Here is a 23,254-nt window from a genome sequence, read left to right as displayed (position 1 = left end):
AATGCTTGTTTATATTGTTTTATTTAACTTATCTTATTGTTATTATTGTTATATTTATTGCATTCTATTTGCCTCTATTTTGCTTTGTACTTGTTGATTGTGTCTTGTGCTTGTCCTGCTTTACTGTTTGTGGTGTATTGCTACTGGTATCCAAATTTCCCTGACGGCTCTCTGAAGGGATTAATAAAGTATTTCTATTCTATTCTATTCTATTCTATTCTATTCTATTATTCTGTCTTTGTAGAACACCTGACTGACCTCAGGCTGTGTCCCAACCACTTTTAAACATGCTGTTGTTCAGCCTCTTTAAAGTAACCCAAAAGGTTTATTTGTCAGATGAGACTTTTTCTGTTTATCTCAACCAGTGCTCCTCAGCAGCAGCAGCCCCTCTTAGCTGTGGAATCCCACAAGGATCTATTTTAGGTCTGTCTCTGTTTTCTTTTCTTTGTTTGTTGTTTTTGTTTTTTTTTTTAACCCTGTCCTGTCCAGCATCCTAACATACAGAACGGTGGTCTGTGTGCCATATTTTGCTTGACAGATTTGCTCTACCAAGGGAGACATGTTATATACATGGCTGCCCTTGATATTTGCATTACTTTTATTGTAATCTTATTTTCTTTAGTCTTTATATGTCAGTGCCGAACCTGACAGGGAGATAAAGGAAGAGGGGAAAAGGCCAGGATTAAAATGTGGAAATAACAGTTGTCTAGGCTGCCTAAAACACACCACAAAAAAAAAAAGCAATATAAACTACCACAGTACTACATGATACATGAAGAAAAATATGATAATGATGATATGAAAAAGTACAGTAGTCATCAAACGTACCTGCAGAAAAACATACCAACACACAAACATCAGCAACATCTAGTCAGAAGCAGATGGAGAGACGAGCACGTTTGTGAGCATGCACATGTAAACTTGTATGTGTGGCCATGCAACAAGGAAAAAATGTGTGCTAGCATGGGGGCCATGATCACGCCACACCCCAAAGCATCAGCGGGGGACAGGGGGAGCCCGAGGTCCCAAAGGCCCAGCAGGTCCTGTCACGAATGGCGGCGGAGGTGAGGGCCCAAATGCAGGCAGGAGGCAGAACTGGTGCAGGTAAAAGGTTTATTTCCCAGGAACACAAGACAGGCAACCATAGACGACGGGGATAAACTCCAGAGAACAAAAACCAAACATGACAAAATGAGGATCTGACCATGAATGACTGAAAACCGGGAGTACTTATACACAGAGGGAGTAACAAGACAACAGGTGAAGTGGATGAATAATCAGACCAGGTGAACTAACGAGGCAGGAACAGAAAACCACAGGAACACAAGAGGGAAAACCAAGCATGACAAAACTGAAAACTAAAGCATGAACATAAGAACTACAAACCAAGAACATGACCAAACTAATCATGACAAAAACCAAAATCCTAAACAATCAAAACACCCACCAAAACCCAGAAACCGTGACAGAACCCCCCCCTCAAGGGCCGGATACCAGACGGCCCAACAAAGTCCACAAAAGAGAAAAACCCCAAGCCGGCCACCCAGGGTGGGCGGAGGGGGCCCGGAGGAGGGACCGACCAAAACAAGACAGGCCCCAGGACAAAGTTCAGGGGGAGCCACCTGGAGGCAGAACAGACGGCAGGATTAGGTCAGGAGGCCGGCCGGGGGGCCGGACGGACCGGGGCAGAACCTCCGGTGGACGGCCCGGAGGCCGTGCAGACAGCCGGATCAGTTCAGGCGGCCGGCCAGGGGGCCGGACGGACCGGGGCAGAACCTCCGGAGGACGACCCGGAGGCTGTGCAGACAGCAGGCCCCGGTCAGGAGGCCGGACGAACCGGGGCAGAACCTCCAGAGGACGACCCGGAGGACGCACAGACAGGTTTCCAGGCAGACGGGCAGGCTTGGACTGGCGCTCTGGAGGACGGGCAGGCTTGGACTGGATCTCTGGAGGACGGGCAGGCTTGGACTGGATCTCTGGAGGACGGGCAGGCTTGGACTGGATCTCTGGAGGACGGGCAGGCTTGGACTGGATCTCTGGAGGACGGGCAGACTGGATCTCTGGCGGCGGACGGGCAGACTGGAGCTCTGGGTTGGGCACCAGTAGTGGGTAAGGGGCGTCTCGACCCGAGACCCCCTCGGAAACAGGAATCAGAAGAGAAGCATCACCACTGAAGACCCCCTCAGGAACAGGAATCAGAAGAGAGGCGTCACCACTGGAGACCCCCTCAGGGACAGGGACCAGAAGAGAGGCGTCACCACTGGAGACCCCCTCAGGGACAGGGACCAGAAGAGAGGCGTCACCACTGGAGACCCCCTCAGGGACAGGGACCAGAAGAGAGGCGTCACCACTGGAGACCCCCTCAGGGACAGGGACCAGGAGAGAGGCGTCACCACTGGAGACCCCCTCAGGGACAGGGACCAGAAGAGAGACGTCACCACTGGAGACCCCCTCAGGGACAGGGACCAGAAGAGAGGCGTCACCACTGGAGACCCCCTCAGGAACTGGGACCAGAAGAGACGGGCAGGACCTGGGCACCGGCGTGGGACGCTGCAGAGCAGGGCAGGACCTCGGAGCTGGAGTGGGACGCTGCAGAGCAGGGCAGGACCTCGGAGCCGGCGTCGGACGCTGCGGCGCAGGGCAGGACCTCGGAGCCGGCGTCGGACGCTGCGGCGCAGGGCAGGACCTCGGAGCCGGCGTCGGACGCTGCGGCGCAGGGCAGGACCTCGGAGCCGGCGTCGGACGCTGCGGAGCAGGGCAGAACCTTGGCGCAGACGTGGGGTGCTGAGGCACTGGAGCAGATCTGGGAGCAGGCAGGACCTCCGCAGGCTGAGCTGACAGGTTCTCCGCAGGCTGAGCCACTGGAGCTGGAGGTGAAACTGGAGGCGTGGGCCTGGGAGCCCGTGACGACACCCGTGACCGTGGAGCTGATGGCGTCACTCGAGACGTGGACCGAGGAGCTGGTGTCGACCTCCGAGACCTGGCCTGCCCCAGTGGTTTTGGGCTAATCGCCAATCTGGTTCCCCAGAACGGCGACCACTCTGGATATTCCAGCGGCTCAGGCTCCGTGTCCAGTCCAAGGAGCATTCCCACCAGTTCATTTGACGTCATGTACTCGATGGGCTGCCGCCCCTGGTGCCTGGACGTCCTCCTCCTCCTGGACCTTGTGGGAGGAGGATCAGGAAACCACAGGTCTGGCTCCTCCACCGTTGGGAACCAGTCAGCAACCTCAGAACTGTAAAACTGATACCAAGCCATGAAACCTGCTGGGTCCAGTTGTGGTCAGATCCTACTGTCACGAATGGCGGCGGAGGTGAGGGCCCAAATGCAGGCAGGAGGCAGAACTGGTGCAGGTAAAAGGTTTATTTCCCAGGAACACAAGACAGGCAACCATAGACGACGGGGATAAACTCCAGAGAACAAAAACCAAACATGACAAAATGAGGATCTGACCATGAATGACTGAAAACCGGGAGTACTTATACACAGAGGGAGTAACAAGACAACAGGTGAAGTGGATGAATAATCAGACCAGGTGAACTAACGAGGCAGGAACAGAAAACCACAGGAACACAAGAGGGAAAACCAAGCATGACAAAACTGAAAACTAAAGCATGAACATAAGAACTACAAACCAAGAACATGACCAAACTAATCATGACAAAAACCAAAATCCTAAACAATCAAAACACCCACCAAAACCCAGAAACCGTGACAGGTCCACAGAGCACCAAGCCCGGGACAGCCCGGGACAGCCAAAGCAGCCAGAGCAGCGGCCCACTCAGACCAGAGCAGAAGGGCCCCCAGACTGGAGCCCCCTGGCGTGATGGGGCAGGGGCACCGGGCAGCTCAGGGTGACGGTGAGCAGGCCCAGCGGGTGCCGGGCGCTGCGAGCTGCATGGAGGGCAGGCACCCCACAGGCCACCCATTCCCCCAGCAGAGCCTCGCCCAGGAACCCGATGGGTCCCAACCACCCCAGGCAAAACCACCACTGGCCACACCAACCCAACACCAAGGCTAGGCACTAGACTAGGCTATATGTCCGCAGGGTCTCTGGAAGGCGCGCTGACTGGAGCAGGGTCTCTGGAAGGCACGCTGAATGGAGCAGGGACCTCCTCAGAAACAGGGACCAGGAGAGGAAGTGGAGCGTAGTGACCCGGGACCTCCTCAGGAACAGGGACCAGAAGAGAGGAGCAGGACAGGAGCGCAGGCGTCGGAGGCTGTGGAGCAGACCATGGAGTAGGTGTCGGAGGCGGTGGAGCAGACCATGGAGCAGGCGCCGGAAGCTGCGGAGTATACCATGGAGCAGGTGTCGGAAGCTGCGGAGCAGACCATGGAACAGGCGTCGGAGGCCGGACCTCCGCAGGCAGGACCTGAGCAGGCAGGGTCTCCGCAGGCAGAGCAGGCAGGGTCTCCGCAGGCAGAGCAGACAGATTCTCCGCATGCAGAGCAGACAGGTTCTCCGCATGCAGAGCAGACAGATTCTCCGCATGCAGAGCAGACAGGTTCTCCGCATGCAGAGCAGACAGGTTCTCCGCAGGCTGAGCAGACGGGGGCTCCGGAGGCTGAGCAGACAGGGGCTCCGGAGACAGCAGCACTGGAGCTGGAGGTGACACCAGAGACGTGAGCCTGGGAGCAGGGGAGACGTGAGCCTGGGGGCAGGAGGCGACACTGGAGACCTGAGCAGTGGGACAGAAGCCTTCTCTTTTATGGACTGGTCTGTCTGAGAAACGGGTATATGTGTTTTAGATGCCTCTGGTTTGAAACTAAGTGGATCAACAGTCTGGCATAGTTCCTCCGAAAAACTTTGAAAAGTGGCAAACACCGGCAGGCCCCTTTCCCAGAGTGCAAAACCGCATGACTGTGCTCGACCAGACAGCCTAGATAGGATGTAGGCCGACAGGATGTAGGCCACCTTGACCCTTTCTGTTGGAAAAGAGGACGGACAACGGTCAATCTCCCGTGAACAATTAACAGACGGGCTAGCACGCGGGTAGTGGACCTTCTTGTGGGCAGACAGAGGGGCGGTTCTTTTAGCCTGAAATGGGGCCTGTGAATAGTGGTTGTTAAATACGGATCTCGCATTCACGCACCGATCCCTGAGATCTGAGGAGTCCATAGTTTGGCCAGATCGTACTGTCAAGCACCAAATGTTTGGACTCATAAAAATATCAGAACCCCAGGGATAGGTGAAAGAGTTTTATTAAGCAGAATAAACGGAGTGTAAGTGATTACAGGTAACTGGTGGTGATAAGAGAGTCCGGGTGATGGGAGGCAGCGTGAATTGCGACGGAGCAGGGATGCCAAGTCTGTGATCTAGAGACAGAATCTTGAGAGCAATCCAGAGGTCAGTAGTCCAGGGAATCCGATAGTTAATCAAGGCAGAGTTACCAGTAAGGTAGCAGGCAGAAGCGAATGTCCAGGAGCAGGAATACAGGGTTGACGGCAGACAGGCAGGCAGACAAGGCTGAGTTATCAATCAGGGAGCGGGCAAAGGCGAATATCCAAATACCGGAACACAGGGTCGTCGACGGGCAGGCAGGCAGACAGGAAATACTGGGAAACAGACAGGAAAACAGAGGCTGGATACGTGCAGGGTTAAACCGAGACGATCTGGCCCTGAAGGCGATGTCACAGCCCAGTATATAAAGGGAGCAGTCCAGCTGGAGCACATCAGCAATCAAGCTCAAAAGCTGGAGATGCGTTGGGGAGCGGCTGGGAAAACTGACCCTATCAGCGGCGACGTGACAATTACTATGTACCAGGCTATAATACACATTAGAGGACAATGCCATTTAGTGATTTCTAGTGACTTTTAGGACAGCCAACAGCTACTTTTCTCACTGAAGAGTTGGTAACAGTGGTTATATGAGTGTTATTGAAAGATAAATGCTGATAGGATATGAAGCATTACCAGTAGTTGCATGATGTTGAATGAATATTGAAATAAGACGACCTTTTCAGTTCTTAGAAATATAAATCAGTGTCTCACAAACTATAAACTTCACCGCACGTCACTGGTTTAGCTATATGAACATTAGAGAAACACATCATGGAGCTGAAATATGATCCTGCCTCATCATTTGGACTCCTTCACCTCAGCTGACACGTTCACCAGCAGACAGGTTTTTGTACCAGTCTTTCTCACTGTGTCGGGACAGATGGCATCGAATACAACTACCCAATCTCTGGATCTGGGACTAAACTGTATGTAACAGGTAAGAAGAAACTTGGTTTCACTTCACTTGTTTTCTTGTAGAAGTTAAAATGTGTTTAAAGTCAGTTTCTGCTGCTTCAGGCTTTACATGTTAGTTTTTTCATCATTAGTAGAGAATTCATCATGCAGCCATTGTTACAGAAGAAAAGCTCAATAATTCCTGAAAACATGTTCAAATCTCACTGAACAACTAAACTTATTCTTTATTTCTGCAAATATTAGTCATGATACAAAAATTTACTTTTTCATCTTCTCAGTAATTCTCTGACATCTGCTGGTTTTTGTGGAAAAGACATTTTTGTTACCATAAAAATAGTTAAAATTTTCTGTAGAGGACAAAGCTAAATTAATTGTCATTTGAAAAATATGTTTTAAGAAATTAAAAGGTCAATTGTTTAACATGTGGACAAAGCTGTGTTTTAAAGAGAAACTAAAACAAACTTGAAAGTTGAATAAAAATCTACATTTTGATAAATTAACATGAAAATTTTCATCAAAATTTATATGTAGAATATAAGTAACAGTTTAATGTTATAAGAGCTTTAATTCCGTGTTGGACATAAGAATAAATACACTGAAGCAGAAAAATAAAACTTTTAGTGATAAACATAAAAATTCATACAGAAATGTTTCATTTGAAATTTTACCTTTAATGACTCATATAAAAGATGTATAATAAACTTGTTTGTGTTTTATTACTAAAGTCAATTAATTAAACAATTTAAAGCAAATTTCTTCTTCATTCGCATTCGAAAACTTGCTGGTTAAAACTGCTGGATGAATGTGATTGTATTGTCTCATATTGTTTATAAATAGTTTTCAATCATATTCTAACTATTTCATGTGTAGTGTCCACTACAGTGGACGTCTATTTAAATCTGTTTTCTAGTTTATTCATGGGTGAGGACGGTATATTTGTATATTCATACATTGTAATTAACAAGTTTGCTTCAGAGATAAACAGGAAAAAATGTATTATATGATAAATATTATGATCTAAATATTTTATAAAACAGATAAAGTGAATAAAATAAATAAAAAGTGAAATATGACGAAGAAATAAAGTATCACTGTTTACATCTGTAAAATATTCTAAGTTAAAAACATGAAGCATTGTTATTTAAAAATTCATCATGAAAGGGTTCATTTAAATATCATCAATAAAAACATAAACATGTTATTAAATCATTTTATTGACTTTCTAAAGAAGATTTCCACGTGGTCCACCTGCTGCCATGAGGTGATGAGTGTGTGTGATATGAAGCTGAATCCAGTGTATGTAGTGAACTTTGTGCTGTCAAACTTCAGAGGCGCAGGCGGTGAAGCCCGTGGTGAACGTCTGCCCCATTGAATCCAACGTCCACCAGGAGGGGAAGAGCTCCCTGCTGTGTCTGGCCTCAGCCATGTTTCCTCCTCTGGTCCAGTTCTCCTGGAAAAGACAGAAGGAGGACGGCTCTCTGGAGGAGCTGCTCCCTGCTGAGGGACAGTTCAGAGGGTCCAGACAATCCGCCGTCATCAGAGTGGTTGATGGTGATGCTCTCAGCAGATATAAATACATCTGCTACGTCAAGCATGAGGGGGGAACAGTGGAGGCCCAAACACAACAAGGTAATGAAGGCTTGGAGACTGTGTTCAGCAGAGATTCAGCTTCATGTGGAGACGCTGTCAAAGAGAGCAGAGGAGCAGAGGACTGACATTTCTCACTGTAACTCCAACATTTTTCTCTTCCAGAGGTTCCTGCTTCTCCTCCACCACCTCCTCCACCTGCTTCTCCTCCACCAGTTCATGCAACAACTCCTCCACTTCTGCAAGAAGAAATATTTCCACCATCTGATCCAGCTGCAACCTCTGTTCCTGTTCTCCACCCTGTGAAGCTGTCAGTGTCCTTCCAGTCTGAGTTGAGGGTGAAGCTGCTCTTGCTGCTGTCCACAGTGCTGATAGTGAAGAGTCTGGTGTACTGCTGTGGACTCTCTCTGCTGATGATCCTCAGAAACAAGGGACCGTCCACCAACTGCACACATGCTGACTGACTGTTTCCTGCTGGACTTTTCTCTCCATCAAATCTCATCAATTCACCTCATTCATCACTTTGATCAGGATTCACAAATGTTAGTTATGACATGTTAGAAACTAAATGAAGCTGAATTATTAGCTGCCTTGTAGATATTTCAGCATTTGTCATGTTTTTCTTTTTAATCTCCTGTATCTGCACAGTGTCGTAGGTTCTCCACATTTACTGACTCAGATAATCTCAATAAAGTGTAAAACAGGGTTGTTGGTGTTTGTTTCTCTGCTTGTTTACAGGTTCGGTATGTTGACAACTGTTAGATTGTGGTTGTAAGTTTCTTTCTCTTCCAACCTCAACAAGTTTCACATCATACAAATATATGAACAGGAAGAAGAAGGAAGCCATTTTGATTCAGTATTAAGATGAAGTGTTTCTATGGAAACCAGCATGTGATGGGGTGTGTGTCACCTGATCATTTAGTTTGTGTAGGAAACATGTGACAGTGAGGTTGTAAAACTCTACGCTGATGACACTGTTGTTTCCACACATGAACAAACAGCAGAGCAGAGATGTTGTTTGAAGCTACAAATAAACATCCAGAGGTTTGACCAGTCAGGACTGTAGGTAGAGAAAAAAGACAGACAGCAGAGAGGGAGGGGAGGAGATGAGTGTGTTCAGCAGCAGATATGAATCTGTTCTCAGTGGTTATTAGAAGAGAAAAAACTGCTGACAGCCAATCAAACTTCCTTTCCTGCAGCCGTGTGGCTTTCTGCTCTGCAGCCTCCACACCGTTAGCTGTGGCTTTTCACCTTAATAACACAATGACAGTTACAATCATCGACTGTGCTTAAAGAGTCATTCCAGGAAACATCTGTGTTCTTCATCTGTGAGGGAAACAGCTCAAATCCTGAACTCAGAGCTGAGAAATGAACTTTGATTGAAGAAAAGGAGAGATGAGAAACCTCCTGTTGAACATTTTTTGCTGAACATTAATAATAAATCATTTAAAGCTCATCTTCTCAGACATTTCTGCTCTTTCAGCTGACTGTACTTCTGTTATCATTCATCAGAACAACACAAACCACACTGAGACAGACTCACAAACCACAGACACAAACAAGTCATGTTGTTTGGTTGGTCTGAAAACAAAAGCAGGACAAGACGTCCATGTTGGTTCAGCTCAGGTCTCATTTTCTCACCGGCTGATAGTTGATTGAAAACCTCCTGCAGAGCCGTCAGAGGAGTCTGTTGGTCTCAATCACAGCTGAGTTTTTATTGACTTCTCTTCAAACTGGTTCAGCCTCTGTGAACCTGCTCTCCACAACTTCATTTAAGTTTCTGTTGATCACTTTTAAATCGTTCATGGTCTGGATCAACTTTCCATGTCAGAACTCTTAATTCTGCACCTCGACCCCTCAGATCAGAGACTCAGCTGTTGTTTAAAGTTCCACAGTTCACACTTAGAACAAAGGAAACCATGATTCTACTGTTTTAGCTCCAAGAACGTGGAACAAACTCTCCGTCAGCATCAGAACAGCTGATAGGGATTATTACTTTATTACTTATTACTTTGAGGGTTATTTCAGTGGTTTTTGTAAAACTTTATTGCTTTAAAAAATTATTTTTAGCTTGCTTTTATCAATATTATTATGAATAAACGCCACTGATCGAAGAAATACATAGACCTGAAGAAAAGAATCATGTTGTGATTCAAAATGAAAAACCTTTATTTTGTTTTTAAAAAAATCTGTTTATTACAGAAAAACTATGCAATATAAACACAGAAAATGTGGAATTAAAACTTAAAATAATCAAATATGTAAAAGACAGAAAGCAGATATAAAATAAACTATGAAGATCAAACTTTCCTTCAGAATTAACAGTTCATGACAGCAAATATAAATGTTAATAAATGGATGTAAATTCTGAAAATAACTGTAAAATCTGCATAAAAAGAGACATTTTAAATAAACTACAACATGTCATAACTAACATTTGTGAATCCTGATCAAAGTGATGAATGAGATGAATTGATGAGATTTGATGGAGAGAAAAGTCCAGCAGAAAACAGTCAGTCAGCATGTGTGCAGTTGGTGGACGGTCCCTTGTTTCTGAGGATCATCAGCAGAGAGAGTCCACAGCAGTACACCAGACTCTTCACTATCAGCACTGTGGACAGCAGCAAGAGCAGCTTCACCCTCAACTCAGACTGGAAGGACACTGACAGCTTCACAGAGTGGAGAACAGGAACAGAGGTTGCAGCTGGATCAGATGGTGGAAATATTTCTTCTTGCAGAAGTGGAGGAGTTGTTGCATGAACTGGTGGAGGAGGAGGTGGTGGAGGAGAAGCAGGTGGAGGGGAAGCAGGAACCTCTGGAAGAGAAAAATGTTGGAGTTACAGTGAGAAATGTCAGTCCTCTGCTCCTCTGTTCTCTTTGACAGCGTCTCCACATGAAGCTGAATCTCTGCTGAACACAGTCTCCAAGCCTTCATTACCTTGTTGTGTTTGGGCCTCCACTGTTCCCCCCTCATGCTTGACGTAGCAGATGTATTTATATCTGCTGAGAGCATCACCATCAACCACTCTGATGACGGCGGATTGTCTGGACCCTCTGAACTGTCCCTCAGCAGGGAGCAGCTCCTCCAGAGAGCCGTCCTCCTTCTGTCTTTTCCAGGAGAACTGGACCAGAGGAGGAAACATGGCTGAGGCCAGACACAGCAGGGAGCTCTTCCCCTCCTGGTGGACGTTGGATTCAATGGGGCAGACGTTCACCACGGGCTTCACCATCTGCTCCTCTGAAGTTTGACAGCACAAATTTCACTACATACACTGGATTCAGCTTCATATCACACACACTCATCACCTCATGGCAGCAGGTGGACCACGTGGAAATCTTCTTTATAACGTCAATAAAATGATTTAATAACGTGTTTATGTTTTTATTGATGATATTTAAATGAACGCTGTCATGGATGAATTTTTAAATAACAATGCTTCATGTTTTTCACTTAGAATATTTTACAGATGTAAACAATGATACTTTATTTCTTCATCATATTTTACTTTTTTAAATTTAATTGACTTTATCTTTTTTATAAAATATTTAGATCATAATATTTATCATATAAAACATTTTCTTTTCCTGTTTATTACTGAAGCAAACTTGTTAATGACAATGTATAAATATACAAATATACCCTCCTCACCCATGAATAAACTAGAAAACAGACTTTAAATAGACGTCCACTGTAGTGGACACTACCCATGAAATAGTTAGAATATGACTGAAAACTATTTATAGTTTAATATTTAATATTTTCAATAACTTTCAAATTCCATTGTATTAATTTAATGAGACAATACAATAACATTCATCCAGCAGGTTTAACCAGCAAGTTGTCTAATGTGTTAGAAGATAAAGAAATTTGATTTAAATTGTTTAATTAATTAACTTTACTAACAAAACACAAACTAGTAAATTATAAATATTTATATGAATCATTATAAATAAAATTTCAAGTGTAACATTTCTGTATGTTTTTTATGTTTATTACTAAAAGTTTTATTTTTCTGCTTCAGTGAATTTATTGTTATGTCCAACATGGAATTAAAGCTCATGTAACATTAAAATGTTACTTCTATTCTACATAGAAAGTTTGATGAAAATTTGCAAGTAAATTTATGAAAACGTAGATTTTTATTCCACTTTAATGTTTGTTTTAGTTTCTCTTTAAAACAGTTTTGTTCACATTTTAAACATTTGAGCTTTTTCATTTCTTAAAACAAATTTTTCAATTGACAATTAATTTAGTTTTGTTCTTGGAAAATGTAAAATATTTTTTAAGTAAAAAAAAAATCTATTTTTCCCCAAAACCAGCAGATGCCAGAGAATTACTGAGAAGATGAAAAAATATGTTTTTATATGTTATGTATAAAAAATGTTTGTATCGTGACTAATGTTTAAAGTAGTAATTACAATCTATGTATCTATGTAATAGCAAAATTGATTTTTTTTCTGCTTCAGTGTTATTTCAACATGGAATTAAAGCTCATGTAACATTTGTCTATTCCTTACACTTGATCAAAACTTAAGATTTTTATTCCACTTTCATGTTTGTTATAATTTCTTTTTAAAATACAATTTGTTCACATGTTAATTTTTCAAGTGGCAATTAATTTAATTTTGTCCTCTAGAGAAAATTTTAACTATTTTTAAAGCAACAAAAATCTCTTTTTCCCAAAAACCAGCAGATGTCAGAGAATTACTGAGAAGATGAAAAAGTAAATCTTTGTATCATGACTAATATTTGCAGAAATAAAGAATAAGTTTAGTTGTTCAGTGAGATTTGAACATGTTTTCAGGAATTATTGAGCTTTTCTTCTGTAACAATGGCTGCATGATGAATTCTCTACAGTTTAGTCCCAGAACCAAAGATGAGGATCACAGTGAGAAAGACTGGTACAAAAACCTGTCTGCTGGTGAACGTGTCAGCTGAGGGGAAGGAGTTCAAATGATGAAGCAGGATCATATTTCAGCTCCATGATGTGTTTCTCTAATGTTCATATCAACATGACTGTCTCTTCTTCTCTTCTCTTTTAGCCACACTAGCAGCATGGCTCTGATGTTAATGTCAGTCTGTTGGTCAGTCCACTACTTTAGTCCAGATGGACTGGATCTGGACTAAAGGATGGAGGGATGGATTGACATGAAACCTTTAACAGACATTCTTGGTCCCCAGAGGATTAACTTCATGAAGGGACTTTGTTTATTCTGACTTTTTATTTAGCGCCACCATCAGGTGGACATTTGTGGTTCAGAGTGAAATATCTCTGTTAGGGTTTGGTTGAAGACAGGCAGGAACCAGGAAGGAGCAGACAAATTCTGTAAAGTGTTAACAGGTTTATTTTAGTGAATCCAGAGTCCTTGGAAAGCAACTGAGGCAGGGGTGGTGGCAGGGCAGCAGTCCAGAACGACAGCTTGTGGTCTGTCCTTCAGACTGGAAAGTGGCACTCCTCTGTAAAGGTAGGTAGACGGGACAAAAAACGTTACGAGTAAGACTGTACACACAAACTCAAACGAATCTCTTTTTTTTTTTTTTTTTTTTTTTTTTTTTTTTTTTTTTTTTAACCTGTCTTGTCCAGCATCGTTGCAAACAGAATGATTGTCTGGCTGCTGTCTGGTGCTGGGCAATTTTACTCTATCAAGCAGGGATTTATACTACATGTATAAAGTCCCTCTTGATGAAAAACTTTATTAAATCAGACTCTTAATGCTGGACTCGACCGGAGGGGACAGAGAGAGAGAGAGAGAAAAGAAAGTAGAGAGAAGAGGGAGGGGAGAGAGAGGGACAGAAAGGGTGTGGGGAGTGCGGGTGGGGACTTGAAACATCATACAGAAGACCATGTAATCCATACTACTTACAACATATATAGCTAAGATCATCCTAGCCAGTAGGTCATTACACAACTAGTTGATAATAGTAACAATAATAATAATAAGAGTAAGAGTAATAATAATAATAAGAACAGAAATAATTAAAAAAAGAAACAAAATATGATAATAGATATAAGTGAAACTGCTGTATTCAAGAACACGCGCAGAGAAACCTGTGTGGATGTGTTGGAGAACTCGGCCACACGGCGACGCAAAGACTGTGTGGAGACGTTCAGGAAGGAGTGACCATGCAGAGTGATCATGCAGATGCCACCTCACTTGAACAGAGGCCAGAGTCAGGCCAGCGGTCCCGAGACCCAGGCCACCGGCCCCCCCGCAGGCAACAGATCCCGACCGGTCCACAGAGACGACCACTCGCCCGCCCAGGAAGGCAGCAGCAGGAGACCCCAGCAGGAGCCGCCCCGCGGACACAGGGCACCGAATCTCTTAATGGCCGGTGTTGTTCCACTAGTGTAAGGCAACGATCTGGCGACAAGTGGACTGCAAACTGGCTCTTATGTAGGCTGGCAAAGCCAAACAACAGCAGGTGAGGAGAATCTCCAATTAGCACCACCACCGTGCTCAGTAGGATCTCTGAATCACAAGTAGCAAAAACAGAACTTGACAAAATAACAGTAAAATACAATCCTGACAATCTAAACAACTATTGGATGGATTGTCTGGTTCAGATGTTCATGTTCCCCTCAGGATGACCTGATGACCTTCTTCTTTTGTTTGTAGTGTTGCTGTATGGGACGGTGAGGAAGCTGCCTAGCCCGTTGAAATGCCCTTTCTGACCTGCCGGTCGGATAATAATTCCTTTAGATTATTATAAATAAACTTTTGTATTTCAGTATTTTTAACTGGTTTGTGATGGGTGATCTTTTGCCTCTGAAACCGGACCATCAGGTGCAGCAGCTTCTTTGAGTTTCCCTAGGCCATCCAGGGACCTTGATACCAGTTCTGGAGCTGTACCAGGATCTGCCTCTAGGTGGAGGGTTAATAAACAGGCTTCGTGTGCTGGGAGTGTGGGTGTGATCGACACCTGCGGCGTGATTGCCCCTATGTGTCGGGAAACTAGAGGTGGTGGGCACAGTGAGCCAGATGCCTGCCTCCTCTATTAAGACTCAAGCTTTGGCCGCTGCCAACAGAATGTGCAGCCATGTAGCTGTTAAAGTGGGCGGAGTAGATTCTTATGTGTTAGTGGATAGTGGTGCGGACTGTTCAATAGTTCCCAAAGAGTTATGGATGGCAATCACTAAGGACACAGGAAATCTGACTGACAGAGTTTTTTATTGTGGATGTCCCCTCCAATGATATTTAGGGTCCGAGCCATACGAAGTATGGAAGGACCCTATTGTTTTCCAAATGTTTAGTCTCCTCCTCCTCCTTCTAATTTGTTTTGATTTCTTGTCCAAGTATGGGGCTGTGGTTGATTACAAGGAAAGGGTTGTTTGGTTGATGGGCAAAACCATACCTCTCCTGTTCCATGAAGATCTGGGGAAACCTCAGACTGTGGTTATAAAATCTAACACCACAGTCCCAGCGTGGAGTGAGGTTATTTTTCCAGGCATTGTCACAAGTCCTTTTGGTGAGTGTGTGGAGGGTCTGCTTGAGCCTTCAGCTTCACTGTCTGATCACTGTGATGTTGTAGTGGCCCGAGTGGTATGCCGACTAGAGCAGGGGGTTGTTCCAATTCAGGTTATTAATGTTACGGATGAGGAATTGACATTGAGAGAGGATATGAAAGTCGGCACACTGTACTCGGATGTAGAGGTGTGGGATGGGTTAAAAAAAAGCTGAGGGGACCAGGGGTCAGAAGTCCTCGTGGTCTCTAGATGACTTGTTTAAGCAGTTGGGACTGAATCAGAAGGGGCTGGAAAATTTTGAACGTCAAGCTGTCCAGAATCTGTTAAATAAGCATTTTTCTGTTTTTGGCACTGGTGATACAGATTTAGGAAGGACCCCGCTTGTAAGACATGCAATTGACACGGGGGACGCTAAGCCCATTAAACAGCACCCACACCGTGTCCCTCTTCATTTACAGGATGAGTGTGCAGAGCACATTAGACAGATGCAGGCGGGTGGCGTTATTCAGCCTTCCTGTAGCCCATGGGTTGCTCCGGTGGTTCTTGTGAGGATAAAGGATGGAGGCCTGCGGTTCTGTGTTGATTACCGTAGGCTGAACGACCTCACTTGTAATGATGCCCCTTCCCCAGAACTGATGATGCTTTAGGCAGCTTACATAAAGCTTGCTGGTTTTCTAAGCTAGACCTTTATAGTGGTTACCGGCAGGTCAAAACTGACCCAAAAGACCAATCAAAAAAAAAGAAAAATTGAATTTAGAAATGTTGATCATCTGATCTGAAGTGTATAGTCTTTCATATGAACTCAGTACCTGGTTTGAGTTGTGTGTCCAGGGTGAGAAAAGGATCCAAGCGTGGACCAGAGCTCCAGAGCTGAGGATGTGAAAATGTTTATTATTCAACTGGTTGAGAGAATGCTGTAACGCGAGACTCGGCGAGACTTGGCAGAATCAACATGGCGCGCTACTGAAAACAAACAAACGCCACAAGCTAACAGAAAAATATTTAAAAAAAAAATATATATATATTCCAAACCACACTAACCCGGTCACTCTGGATCACATCGAAGAAGATCTCTTTAGCCCGATGGATTTCATTGAAGAAAGCTTCCAGCGGATCGTAATGGGCAAGTCTAACGCTGCAGCGACGGCCTCAAAAACCGGCTCCAGTTCTAAAAGAGTTCGCCCGGCGGAATCCCCCGAAGCGACCAGCCCAGTCTCTCCAACCGGCAGCGATATGACAGATATCCTAATCTCCATCGATGGGAAGCTATCCAGCCTCTATGCCCTGCTCTCCCTGCTGGAAGTTCTTCATCTTGAGTTTCAATCTTTAAGGGAAAGTTTGGAATATAGCCATAAGCAGGTGGAAGCTCTTGCTACGGAGAACAACACCCTCAGAGACTCGGTGAAAACCCTTACCGAAGGAGTAAGCAACTATCAGTGGAAAATAAAAAAATGAAAGAGTTAGTTCTAGATCTACAAGGACGTAGCATGAGAGATAACTTAGTTATTTCAGGGATCCCAGAGCAGGTGGAGGAAGATACAGAGGCAGCTGTTAAAAAATTCATCAGATCCAACCTTAAACTTCCAGAGGAAAAGGTAAAGGCCATCTCCTTTCATCGGGTTCACCGCATAGGGAAAAAAAAACCGGAGGGCAGACCCAGGCCGATAGTAGCTAAATTCGTTCTCCACAAAGAAAAAGAAGAGGTGAAGCGTTGCGGCAGACAGCTTCGTGGGACTGACCTTAGCATGAGCGATCAGTTTCCCAGAGAAATCCTGGAGCGTCGCAAGATCTTGTTCCCCATCAGGAGAAAATTCCTGGACGGAGGAGCCCGCGCTGTCATCTCGGTGGACAAGCTTTACGTTAATGGACAGCTACATCGTGACCATGACACCACTCCCTGGCTCTACTGACCTCAGATATGTATCCACACAATGCACACTTTGCACAGGTGTTATAAACGCTAATCAGACTCACTGGGCTTAAGTCACAGAGTTTAATGTTTGTTCACAACAGACAATAACACTGCCAGTCTCTAATGTTCACAAAATGGACTTTTTTTTTATGGGTTCATTTTTTTTTCACACACTTCCCCCTCTTTTTTGTCATTTTCTTCCTGCTTTATTCTTCTTTTCCTCTCTCTCTGCTCTCTTTTTCGTTTTTCTTTTTTTCTAGCTGCCACCTCACGGAACCATATAACACTGATGCTAAGCTGCACAGTACATTTAGCATACATATTCATACACTTACACACACACACACACACACACATACACATTTATATCAACAAGAAGCATCCAACACTCACTTTTTCACCACAAGCATGACCATCCTTAGATTTATCACGTGGAATGTGCACGGAGCTGGGACCAGAGAGAAGAGACTAAAAATCTTTAATAGATTAAATGATCTGCATGCAGATATTGTGTTCTTACAGGAGATTCATATGACAAAAACATCAGTGAATGCCCTCTCTACAACCCAGTTTCCTCATGTTTACTCAGCCTGTTATAACTCAAGGCAGAGAGGGGTAGCCATTTTGATAAATAGAAAAGTAACATTCACAGAAATCAGCGTTATCACAGATCCAGAAGGGAGCTCCATCATAGTAAAATTATCTATTCAAAATATGAAGTTATGCTTAGCTAACTTATATGGCCCAAATGTTGACGATCCCTCCTTCTTTCACTTTTTCTTCACATCACTTTCTGAACACGCAGATAGCACACTGATCACAGGAGGGGATTTTAACATGGTTCTGGGCTCAGCTGATAGATCTAGTAACACTGTAAATCATTGAAAATGGCAATCCACAAACACTGTAAAACAATATATGGAAGATTTTGGACTTTGCGATATATGGCGGTCTTATCACCCTAATATCAGAGAGTACACCTTCTTTTCCTCAGTTCACCATTCATACTCTAGGCTAGATTATTTTCTGGTTAGCAGCTCTTTGGTGAGTGAGATTTCAGAGACCCAGATTCACCCCATCACTATCAGCGACCATGCCCCAGTTTCCTTTACTTTGAGGAACACGAGAATCACACCACCGACTAAAAGCTGGAGATTTAATACAGCGTTGCTTAAAGATCCCAACTTTATCAGCTACTTCACAAAAGAATGGGCTATATACTTAGAAAACAATGACAAACCAGGAGTCCCAGCATGTGTTCTGTGGGAAGCAGGGAAAGCGGTAATGCGAGGCAAAATCATCTCTTTTGCGTCACATAAAAAAAAGAACGAAAACTCAAAAATATTAGAATTAGAAATAAGAATTAAATCATTAGAAGACGCCTACAGTGCTTCACCAGATGAACCAACAATGAACCAAATAAGGAAGGCTAGACTGGAATTAAATGAAATAATCAACAAGAGAACAGAATTTCTGGTGCAAAGATTACGCTTGGAGACATTTGAACACAGTAATAAATCCGGAAGATTTTTAGCTAACCAGTTAAAAATAAATAAGGAAAAATCTACCATATCGGCTGTTAAAGATTCAATAGGTAATATTACGCATGACCCAGATGCAATAAGCAACATCTTTAGAGATTTCTATAAAACTCTGTATACATCACACTTAGATCCATCAGACAATAATATCCATCATTTTCCTAACAACATAGATCTTCCAGGTTTACAGCAGGAACAAGTCACGGCCTTAGATTCCCCCCTCACAGTGGAGGAGCTACATGAAGCCCTTAAACATATGCCCTGTAAAAAAGCCCCAGGTCCGGATGGCTTCCCAGCAGAGTTCTATAAAGAATTCTGGTCAACACTGGCCCCAACATTTTTCAAAATGGTGACAAAAATAAAGGAAAATGGTTACTTACCCCCAAACAAAAACTCTACCACCATTACTGTACTATTAAAACCAGGTAAAGACCCTACAATACCATCTAGCTACAGACCCATATCACTGATAAATGCGGACCTTAAAATAATTTGCAAAGCATTAGCTGGAAGGTTAGAGAAAGTAACTCCTCTCATTATACACCCTGATCAAACAGGCTTTATAAAGGGCAGATATTCCTCTGTTAACATGCGGAGACTAATTAATATAATAGATTATTCTACCATCCATAACCTGGAAACAATAATAGTTTCTTTAGATGCAGAGAAAGCTTTTGATCGTGTTAACTGGAAATATTTACTAGCTACTTTAAACAGATTCGGCTTTGGACCACTGGATTAAAATCTTATACAGTTGTCCTCATGCGAGTGTTAGAACAAATGACCAAACCTCTCCAAGTTTTAATCTACAAAGTGGTACCAGACGAGGTTGTCCACTATCTCCCTCACTTTTTGCTATATTTATTGAACCGCTAGCTGCTGCAATTAGACAAAATAAAGCTATTAAAGGCGTTCAGTCCAAAAATATATTTCATAAAATAAGTCTTTATGCTGATGACGTTTTACTATTCCTCCAGAACTCACAAACCTCTCTATCTGAAACAATCTCACTAATTAATAAATTCTCATCACTCTCGGACTACTCCGTTAACTGGTCTAAGAGTACAGTTCTACCCATCAACTGTAGCTTTCAAAATCTACCCAACATCACCTTAAAATCAGGTAACATTAGATACGTGGGTGTAAATATTCCCTCCAGGCTCTTAGAACTAACAAAACTTAATCACACTCACCTTCTTAAGACTATAGAAGATGATCTTGCTCACTGGAAATCTCTACCCATTTCACTCATGGGGAGAGTTGCCACTATAAAAATGATGGTTCTACCCAAAATCAACTATTTGTTTTCTATGATTCCTATGAAACCCCCTACCTGGTTTAAATCGCTAGAATCACACATCTCCCGATTTCTCTGGAAAAATAAACCACCCCAGATCAGTTTAAAAACTTTACAGAAGCAGAAAGATAGAGGAGGATTAGACCTGCCTAACTTTCAACATTACTTCCTTGCTAATAGATTGCAATATGTCCTAAAATGGCTCAAACCTAGTCCACTAGATGACCTGTGGATAGATATAGAACAAACATTTTGTGACAATTTGGAAATTTCTGATTTTCCTTTTTTCAGCTCAAGTATAAAAAAGCAAAAGTGATTTAAAAGTGTCAACATCTGCACTTCTCTGACAGCCTGGAGGGAATTTCTCAAAAAAACCACTCCTCAGTAAAACCATGTAAACTTACACCCATCTGGAACAATCCTGATATTCTACTAAACAAAAATATGCTAAACTTTAACCAATGGATTAACAAAGGAATTAAATACTTTGAACATATTATCCATAACAGAAACATTTTATCTTTTAATACACTCTCATCACAATATGGGATTAACAGCAACAGATTCTTAGAATATCAACAGCTCAAAACCGTAATACACACAAAATTCCCCCTTCACCGAACAGGGCCTCCATCCCCTCCCTTTGTGACCTCTCTCCCCCCGATTTTATTTACATGTTAGACACTACCACATTTAACAGTACTGCACTACACACATAACACACACTCACACACATACTGAGGGAGTCCTGAGGGGGTCCTGCTGCCTGGCAGCAGTGGGACCCACGACCATCTCATGGCTCCTTCCAGCTTTTAATTGCATTATAAATAGCCCATACTCATGCACACACAACTCAGGCTGGGGGGCAGGGGGGCGGGGGTCTTCCTATGCCCTCGTGTCCCGGGATGCACTCGGGGCTGCGGGGGGTGGAGGTTCGGTGCCTGCCTGGAGTCCTGTGTGGGGTGCTACTGGGCGCCGTCTGCCCTAGCGGCTACCCTCGGTGCCGCATCGGGGGGCTGGTGAGACCTCAGGGAGAATGTATTTGGTGTGGGTGTGTGTATGTGGAGAGGGTCGGGTCTGGGGCCCACCAGGCCCTAGACTCCCTGGGCTGCCCGTGGTGGGGGTGGGGATGAATGGGTAAGGGTTGGGGTAAAAAGGTTTTTTTTTTTTGTTTTTTTTTGGGGGGGGAGGGGGGCGGAGGACCTGCGGACATGTTCTTGTCCCTGGGGTGCCTAGCCTTGGTGTTGGGTTGACGTGGCCCACGGTGGTTTTGCCTGGGGCGGTCGGGCCCCGTCGGTTTCCTGGGGCTCTGCTGGGGGGAATGGGTGGCCCTTGGGCCTGTGGGGCGCCTGCCCTCCGTAAGGCCCGCACCGCAGTGCCCAGTGGGCCTGCTCGCCATCGCCCTGGGCTGCCCGTTGCCCCTGCCCCGTCGCGCCGGGGGTTCCGGTCCGGGGGCCCCTCTGCTCTGGTCCGGGTGGGCCGCTGCTCTGTCTGCTTTGGCTGTCCCGGGCTTGGTGCTCTGTGGACCTGCTTGGCCTTTGGGGCCTCGGGCTCCCCCCGTCTCCCGCTGATGCTTCGGGGTGGGACGTGATCGCGGCCCCCTTGCGGGCACACATTTCCTCCTTGTTGCATGGCCACACATGCATGTTAACACGTGCATGCTCACAGACATGCTCGCCTCTCCATCGGTTTCTCACTAGATGTAGCTGATGTTTGTGTGTTGGTACGTTTGTCTGCAGGTACGTTTGATGACTATTGTAATTTTTTATATCATCATCATCCTATTTTTCTTTTGGTATCATGTAGTACTGTGGTAGTTTATACTGTTGTGTGTTTTTTTTTGTAATATGTTCTGGGCAGCATAGACAACTGTTATTTCCACATTTTAATCCTGTCCTTTTCTCCCTTTTTTTTTTTTTTTTCTCTCTTCCTCTATCTTCCTGTCAGGTTCGGCACTGACATATAAAGACTAAAGAAAATAAAATTACAATAAAAATAATAAAAATATCAAGGGCAGCCATGTATATAATATGTCTACCTTGGTAGAGCAAATCTGTCAAGCAAAATATGGCACACAGACCACCGTTCTGTATGTTAGGATGCTGGACAGGACAGGGTTAAAAAAAAAAAAAAAAAAAAAAAAAATGAATTACTGGAAAACAACTGGGACATAATATACAGAGAAAAGATTTTAATTTAGCATATAACAAGTTTCTAAAATATTTTCTCCATTATATAATAAGTGTTTTCATATTTTGAAATGTAGCAGAAAAGTAGCCCATGGATCACCGAAGGAAATACCTGTAAAAAGAAAACTTTACTTTCCAGAGACTTCCTAAGAAAGAGAACTAAAGAGACAGAATATAAACATAAAAATACAAAAATTAATTAACTTAAATCATAAGGACAAGAATAAAAGATACTATAAGAGGATATTAGAGGAAAATAGCAGGAATACGGAAAATACTAAATAATATTAGAAGAAATAGATTCAAACAGAATAGTTTGTCTAAGTATTTCATGGATGATGACATTGGAAATTACAACATGAAAGAGGTAGATAATAACTTTAATGAATACGTTGTTAGTGTAGGACCTGACCTTGCTAAAAAAATCCCTGATTCAGGAACTTATGATCATTTAAGTGAGAGAAATCCTTGTTCATTGTTTCTTCAAGCAGTGGATGAAAAGGAAATTCTGAATATTGTTATGAAATGTAAGAAGAAACAGGCCACTGAATGTAATGATGTTGATATATTTCTAGTAAAAAAGTCATTGAGGGCATTTCTAAACCATCAACATACATCTTTAATTTATCATTTCAAACTGGTACATTTCCCAATAAAATGAAAACATCTAAAGTCATCCCCCTGTTTAAGGCTGGAGACAAACACTATTTTAATAACTACAGACCGTCTCCTTACTACCACCATTTATTTTAAAATACTGGAAAAACTCTTCAATAACAGATTGGACTCTTTTTTTAGAAAAACACAAAATTCTTGCAGAGAATCAGTTTGGGTTCCGGTCAAACAGATCAACATCACATAATGCTGTTTGGTAATAAAGCAAATAATACACTGTTATTAAGAACAATAGAAGCAGTGGAAACAGACAGAGTGCATGAAATAAAATGTTTGGGGGTAATCATTGATGACAAACTCAACTGGAAATCACATTTTAAACACGGACAAACTAAAGTCTCAAGAAGTATTTCTATAATAAGCAAAGCTAAGAAGGTCCTGGATCAGAAAT

General features: G+C 43.6%; 1 protein-coding gene across 1 annotated transcript in view; it reads right to left on the bottom strand.

Moving 5' to 3' along the window:
* Positions 1–10,604: 10,604 nt before the first annotated feature.
* LOC121645173 (immunoglobulin lambda-like polypeptide 1) overlaps positions 10,605–23,254 on the bottom strand; it is a 51,507-nt gene continuing 38,857 nt past the window's right edge. Inside the window, exon 2 of the mRNA XM_041993586.1 lies at positions 10,605–11,021. Within this exon, the coding sequence (XP_041849520.1) occupies positions 10,636–11,021 (386 nt within the window). The 3' untranslated portion in view covers positions 10,605–10,635. The remainder of the gene's footprint in view (positions 11,022–23,254) is intronic.

This window comes from Melanotaenia boesemani, chromosome 8 (assembly GCF_017639745.1).
Source record: "Melanotaenia boesemani isolate fMelBoe1 chromosome 8, fMelBoe1.pri, whole genome shotgun sequence".
Taxonomy (NCBI): domain Eukaryota; kingdom Metazoa; phylum Chordata; class Actinopteri; order Atheriniformes; family Melanotaeniidae; genus Melanotaenia; species Melanotaenia boesemani.
The sequence above is the reverse complement of the archived record's forward strand: the minus strand, read 5'-3'. Positions and strand labels throughout refer to the sequence as shown.